Source organism: Ipomoea nil, unplaced genomic scaffold, assembly GCF_001879475.1.
Source record: "Ipomoea nil cultivar Tokyo-kokei standard unplaced genomic scaffold, Asagao_1.1 scaffold0193, whole genome shotgun sequence".
NCBI lineage: Eukaryota > Viridiplantae > Streptophyta > Magnoliopsida > Solanales > Convolvulaceae > Ipomoea > Ipomoea nil.
The window spans coordinates 756,972-765,000 of record NW_017616621.1 but is presented as its reverse complement, the minus strand read 5'-3'; the positions used below and the strand labels follow the sequence as shown (position 1 = coordinate 765,000).

The 8,029-nt window shown below is 38.9% G+C and overlaps 1 protein-coding gene across 1 annotated transcript; it reads left to right on the top strand.

Annotated features, from left to right (window-relative positions):
- Window positions 1-5,116: 5,116 nt before the first annotated feature.
- Window positions 5,117-7,018, top strand: LOC109188742. Its single transcript, XM_019339366.1, has one exon. It carries the CDS (start codon window positions 5,117-5,119, stop codon window positions 7,016-7,018), a length of 1,902 nt encoding a protein of 633 aa, XP_019194911.1.
- The last annotated feature ends 1,011 nt before the right edge of the window (window positions 7,019-8,029 follow it).

The window sequence follows — 8,029 nt, the reverse complement described above, 5'->3', positions numbered from 1 at the left end:
ACAATTCTTTCAGACACGCTTTCAGCACCTAATTGTGAGCACGAGAGTCATTGAGAATAGATACCCAAATCCCCTTGAAAAGTAGTACAAGTGTTTAGGTCTCAATAGCTTGTTAGGAAATCATATTGTGTAATCCCCGTTCCCTAAACAAAGTGTACTTTGAATATTGAGCTTTTATTGGATTTAAGCAGATTCTCAATTTGAGAAGTGCCTCGCAGATTAGGGTTGCTTGCCCGAAACTGCGTTATAAATATTTGTGTCACAACGTCTGTTCCAACGTTACCAAGTCCAAACGTCTATATTTATTTTCAATTGGTATCAGAGCGGGTCTGCTCAAGTTACTAGCAGGATCCAAATGGAATTCCCAAGAGAAGGTCTTTCAAAAAATTGACCACCGGCTCTACTTGGCACAAACTTCTCCTACTGGAAAGCTCGAATGCAGATATACATTCTAGCACAAGGAGAAGGTGTCTGGAATGCAATCGAAAACGAGTGGAAAACTCCAGTCGATGACAAAGGGAATGCAAAACCTAGAATTGATTGGAGTGAAGAAGAGAGAACTGAATATGACTTCAACTCAAAGGCTATGAATGCAATATATGGAGCAGTAAGCGAAGACACTTTTAAACTAATTGCATCAACTCGCATAGCCAAAATTGCATGGAGTATATTGTGCGATCATCATGAGGGAAACACAACTGTAAGACAATCTAAGCTTCAGATGATACAAACTGAATTTGAAAACCTGAAAATGGAAGAGGAAGAAAACATCACCCAATTCAGTGCCAGAGTTTTAAGTATATCCGGAGATGCATTCAACCTAGGCGAACCTATACCCGAACATAGGATCGTCAAAAAGGTACTACGCTCACTACCTGGGAGATTCCAAATGAAAGTCACCGCTATTCAAGAAAATAAAGATCTGAATACATACAGACTTAGTGACCTAATAGGAAATCTTCAAACCTATGAACTTGAGATGCTACAAAGTCAGAAAAACAATGGTAAAGGAATAGCATTACAATCCAGACAAGAAGAGAACTCAGAAGCTAATTCAGAAACCATGGAACAGTCAATTGCCCTAGTGACAAAGAATTTTAACCGAATAAAAATTTCTCAAACAACCAAGGAAATTCTACGAATCAAAAACCATCCAATCCAAGGAGAAGAGATAATACAATTACAGAAGGAATACAATGCTATGAATGCAAAGGCTTTGGACACATTCAATCAGAATGTGCCACATACTTGAAAAGGAAAAATAAAACATATATAACAACTCTGAGCGATGACTCAGATAGTGAAGAAGATGACAGCAACACAAACTTCGTAGCCTTCACTGCTGGTCATGAAGACAACAATGGTGATGACATGCAAGAATTACTAGAAGCATACACTCAACTAAATGCCAAGTGGGAACAGATCATCAAGAAAAATTTAGAACTCATGGAAGATAATCATTATCTAAAAAATGAAAAGGAACGAATAGAAAAGCAATACAAGGAAACACAACACGAACTGTTAGATGTCAAAAACAGAGAAGCTAAACTACTACAAGAAATCAAGGAACTCACCGAAAGACCGAGGACCCCGAACACGGACACCAGTGAGAGCCATCAAACCGAGATACAGGAAGTGTCGCAACAGCACTTCCGACACCGAAGAAGAATAAGGTGCTACTATTGCCACAAACTGGGACATATCAAAGCACACTGCTATAAAAGACAGAATGGTCTTTACTATAGACCAAACAACAGAGTGTGGCCAACACACAACAGATATAATAGTAAGAAAATCTGGGTAAGAAAAGATCAAAATATTGCATATACCTCCAAAACAAGCAAAGAACAAGATATATGGTATTTTGACAGCGGATGCTCCAGGCATATGACCGGAAATCCAGAAAATTTAGAGAACATACAATATAAAAATGAAGGACATGTTACCTTTGGAGATGGAGGAAAAGGAAGAATTATTGCAAGAGGAATCTTGAACGTACATGGGCTGCCGAAGTTGTCAAACGTCTTCTTAGTACAAGGATTAAAAGCAAACCTGATCAGTATAAGTCAACTATGTGAAGATGAACTTAAAGTGGAATTTTCAAGGAACAGTTGCAACGTTCTCAACCAAAATCATGAATGTGTTATGATCGGAAGAAAATCCACAAATAAATGCTACACTTGGGACAGTGATCTAACTTGTTTACAGACAACCGTCAACCAAACACAATTATGGCACCAACGAATGGGGCACATAAACTTTCATGACATGAAGAAGGGTTTAAAGAAGGGAGCTTATCGAGGAGTTCCAACACTCGACATAGATGAAAACAAAAAATGTGATGCATGCCTTGAAAACAAAATAACACGAACGAGCCACAAGAAAACCTCGGGAATACACACTTCTAGAATCCTAGAACTACTACACATGGACCTATTTGGACCAACTCAGACAGAAAGTATAGAAGGGAAGATATATGTCTATGTAACAGTCGATGATTACTCACGATTCACATGGGTAAACTTTCTTAGAGAAAAAATCTGAAGCATTCACAATATTCAAAACCCTCATTATCAAAATCCAGAATGAAAAGGATGGAAGAATAGGAAAAATCATTCGACTAAGAAGTGATCATGGAAGAGAGTTCGAGAACTCAAAATTCAAAGAATACTGCACAGAGAATGGAATTCATCATGAGTTTTCCGCACCAAAGACACCCCAACAGAATGGAGTAGTTGAACGGAAGAATCGAACTATCCAAGAAATGGCAAGAGTTCTCTTAAATCACAAGAAACTTCCATCAAAATTTTGGGCAGAAGCAGTCAATACAGCATGCTACTTGATAAATCGCGTATTTATACGAAAAGACACCAACATAACACCCTATCAAATTTGGAAAGGAAAAACACCAAATTTAAAACACACATATGTGTTTGGCAGTAAATGCTATATACTAAAAGATAGAGACTCATTGGGAAAATTTGTCATCAAAGGAGATGAAGGGATTTTTCTGGGTTACTCCTCAAACAGCCGGGCATATCGAGTATTTAATCTTAGAACAGACACTGTCATGGAGTCTATAAATTTTGTGGTCAATGACACAACATTAGAAGACCTCCCCTCCAGTGATGACGAGATAACTGATGTTGAAACAACAGTTCCAACACCACAGAACCAGAAATCTGAAACAAAAAAAAGAAGAAGCTGAAAATCTTGAGAAAAATAAGGGAACCCTCACTACTGATGAGACAAGGATACAGAAATATCACCCAGTAGAAAACATTATAGGAGGACTCAATGAAGGAGTCAGAATTAGATGAAAGAAACGAGACTATCAAAAAATGGAAGAAGGAGACTACGACTACTGCTACACCTCAAAAATAGAACCCAAAAACATCACGGAAGCCTTAAAAGATGAGTTTTGGGTGGAAGCCATGCATGAAGAGTTACAACAGTTCGAAAGAAACAATGTCTGGCAGTTAGTTTCTAAACCAGAGAACGCCAACATCATAGAGACAAAATGGATCTACAACAATAAAACAGATGAACAAGGAAACATTATACGAAACAAAGCCCAACTAGTAGCACAAGGATACACTCAAGTAGAAGGAACAGATTTTGAGGAAACATTTGCTCCAGTAGCCAGAATAGAGTCAATCCGACTTCTCATCGCAATAGCTTGCATACTCAAGATAAAGCTATACCAAATGGACGTAAAAACAGCTTTCTTAAATGGAAACCTAAAAGAAGAAGTCTATGTTGCTCAACCAAAAGGATTTGAGGACCCCCACCTCCCACAAAATGTGTTCAAACTCAACAAAGCCCTATATGGTCTAAAACAAGCACCACGTGCCTGGTAAGAACGTCTCACTGAATTTCTAATTAAAAAGGGTTACAATAGAGGAAGTGTGGATAAAACCCTATTTGTCAAACACTATGGACAAAACATCGTCATAGCTCAAATCTACGTCGATGACATAGTCTTCGGATCAACAATCGAGAACTACAAAGATCAGTTCATCGCTAATATGGAAGGAGAATTTGAAATGAGCATGGTAGGAGAATTAAACTATTTCCTTGGATTACAAATCAAACAACAAGACAATGGAATCTTTATGTCGCAAAGCAAATATGCCAAAAATCTTGTTAAAAGATTCGGTCTAGAAGAAAGCAAAAATGTCAGAACACCTGTTCCAACAACAGAAAGAATCTCAAAAGATTCAGAAGGGAAACCTGTAGAACAAACACTATATCAAAGCATGATAGGCGGATTACTATACTTAACTGCAAGCAGGCCAGACCTAAGCTTTGCAGTAGGAATCTGTGCAAGGTACCAAGCCAATCCAACAGAGCAACATTTAAAAGCAGTAAAAAGAATTATCAAATATGTGAAAGGAACCTCTGACCTAGGGATATGGTACTCTTTCGACACCAACCATCATCTATCAGCATATTGTGATGCCGATTGGGCAGGAAGCATAGATGACAGGAAAAGCACCTCAGGATGATGTTTCTTCCTAGGTACAAACCTAGTATCATGGATCAGTAAGAAACAAAGCTCTATATCCCTATCAACAGCCGAGGCTGAGTACATTGCAGTAGGGAGTTGTTGCACACAACTACTATGGATGAAACAAATGCTAGAAGACTATTGAATGCATCAGTCAACTATGATCATTCATTGCGATAATAAAAGCGCAATAGATATTTCAAAAAATCCAGTACAACACTCAAGAACAAAACATATTGACACCAGGCATCACTTCATCAGAGAGCTTGTAGAAGATGAAATAATCAGTCTCACTCATATAAGTACAGAAAAACAACTAGCAGACATCTTAACAAAAGCACTAGACGGAAACAGATATACAAAATTAAGGGCCGAAATAGGCCTATGCGTTTTATGAACTACTCAATCAAGGAAACACATGGGTCGTATTCACAAAATAAGCCCACTATCATCCCTATCATGTCAAGTAAGTAAGCCCATGTCACTAAGCCCAAAAACCCGAATCCATCACCTCAAATATACCCAAATCAAAAAACAGAGTCGTCACTCTCACCCGGCGTCTACTCGAGAAATCTTCGCACACCTTCACACTCAACAAAAACAACAATGGTGAGAACCAGAAATCAGAGAAAGGGAAAGATACCTCGAAAAGGAGTCACTGGTAGCACCTCTCAATACACGGGCACTGGCAAATCCTCGAGTCCACTATGTGTCGATGATGAAAGCCCTCCAACCGTAGCAACAAATCCAGTCCTAATTTCAAGAGTTCCCTTCGGCGAGCCTCAAGAACAGAGCAACACCTCACCAGGTAACCCAAATCTCCCTCTAGCTAGTCATGATGAACAGCCTGATAGTATGCCCATTGCGGCTGATTTTGGGGACAACCGAATTGTCGACCCAAACGATCTAGTAGTACAACTTAGGTTTGCCATAAATCGCGGTTGGGAACCCGATTTATCGTCTTACGTAAGCTCCGAAGAAGAAATAAATTCAAGAGAGCCTGAAGCAGAGGAACACGAAGAACCCTTGAACCAAGAGGCAAATCATTCCCCCACTCCTCATACCGAAGAACATACCCCAACTATTGAATCCCCCATTCCAACTTCTCGGGTCAATGAAAACCCTAGAAAAAGGAAGAAACCCGACCCGTATGAAGGAGCTGATCCTAGGGCCAAAAGGCCAAATGATTTTCCAATACGGGCAGGACCCCCTCAACGACAGCCAAATATCCCTCCTAAACCCTCAAAAACCAAGAAATCAAAAAGGACACCAACAGAGGATGAACAGGACTGGACACCAAATGAAGATAATGATACTCCTGGTGATGAAAGAGTAAGAACCCGAGCTCAAAAGAATTCCCAGCTATCTACCAATGAGAAAGAAAAACAAAAGACGAAAACAACCACCAAAAGGGATAAACTGTCTAGCAAGGAAAAGGGAAAACAGAAAGTAGTTACTAATGCTGACATGTCAAACCTACCAAAACCCCACAGTACAACCATTTTGAGAAAAGAAGCAGTAAGCTTATGGAAAAGAATAGTGGAGAGAAAAATCATTAGCCAAAAACTGCTTATCATAGATAAGCTAGACAATCCAGAACAGATTCAAGAAATATTGATCACAAACCAACTCCTGGGAACAGTGACCAATATTGAGCCCTATGATGAACAGGTTATACAGGAGTTCTACTGCAATCTGACAAAAACCATCTCTACACCTAGTAGTCCTTTGTATGGAAAGGTATACGTGAGAGGCAACTTCTATGACTTCAGACCAGACATCATCAACAGATATCTAGGAACACCAGAGGCAGAACAAAACATGGAAATAAACAGTGAGCAAGTTGCACAAGAACTCACAGCTGGAAATGTCATTTTTGAAAAGAACAAGATCAAGGCAGCATCCCTAACAAGCAAATATGCCATCCTCCAGAAAATAGCTCTAGCAAACTGGATGCCATCATTACATGAATCCACTGTGAAATGGACCTTAGCAGAGCTACTATACAAGATAGGGAAAGGAGTTAAACTCAACATGGGTGTCATTATCTATTCACAAATCACAAATCTAGCTGAAGACACAAAATCCAACACCTCGATTTTTCCAAACCTCATCTTTGGCATCTTGACAAAACAAAGTCTCAAAACACATGGCCCAAAAACCATTGTCAAGAACTTCAACACCACAGTAAAATTAAGGAAGGGAAACCATCAAAATGACCTAAGGACCTCAGCCCCAAAGAACAATCCACTAGACTCCAAGACACTAATCACGTATTTTGAGGGAAGACTAACAGAATTGGAAATCTCAGAAAAACAAATCCTAAGGAAACACATGGACATCAAGGAAGAAAGAGCAGAGATATCAGAATGGTTAACAATCCTAAAAGCAGATAATGAAGAAGATCATGAGGAAGATCAAGGATCAGAAGAAGAAAGCCAAGAGCACTCTCAAGAAAAGGGTGTTGAAACCCCTGTTTCAACATCAAATTCAGAAAATAGACCTTGACCTTTTAGCAAAAAAGGGGGAGAAAAAGGCAGAACTTTTTGTTGTGTTGTGTGGCAAACATTTTTTTGTATGGCACAGTTTCTGGTATAGTTACTCTAGTTTTTGTTACAGGCAGATCAGACAAGAAAACCAAGCAAATGTTTGAAAGCCCAGCTCATATGCACCCCAATGACTCTTGTGTCATTTAAATTGTGACCTGAAAAATGTAAAATACCTTTATCTGGTATATATTATCCTCTCTTTACATGTGCATACCATTTACCATTAGGGCCCAGGATGCATCCTAATATTAGCTAACTAGCCCAACTCTTGCATATACTGAAAGGCAAGAGCATAACTGTATCCAATGGCCCACAAATTAAGGGGGAGACAATCTCTCTTAACAATCCCTCAAGAGACAAGATACATCAGGTTAAGAAGGAGATCTACAAATTAAGGGGGAGACAAATCACACGTGACAATCCTTGAGAAGATTCAAGATGAACCAAAGTTTTTGCTAAAATTTGACAAAGGGGGAGAATGTTGACTTGTGTCAAATTCTAGTCAAAAGGGGAATTATAAGATAATCAAGGATTAGGATGTATATTCCTAATCTAAATAGGAATAGCAATCCTATTCCTATCCATCATGCAACACTCGGCCTACAAAAGGAGCTGCACCACAATTCTTTCAGACACGCTTTCAGCACCTAATTGTGAGCACGAGAGTCATTGAGAATAGATACCCAAATCCCCTTGAAAAGTAGTACAAGTGTTTAGGTCTCAATAGCTTGATAGGAAATCATATTGTGTAATCCCCGTTCCCTAAACAAAGTGTACTTTGAATATTGAGCTTTTAGTGGATTTAGGCAGATTCTCAATTTGAGAAGTGCCTCGCAGATTAGGGCTGCTTGCCCGAAAGTGCGTTATAAATATTTGTGTCACAACGTCTGTTCCAATGTTACCAAGTCCAAATGTCTATATTTATTTTCAATATATATATATATATATATATATATATATATATATATAT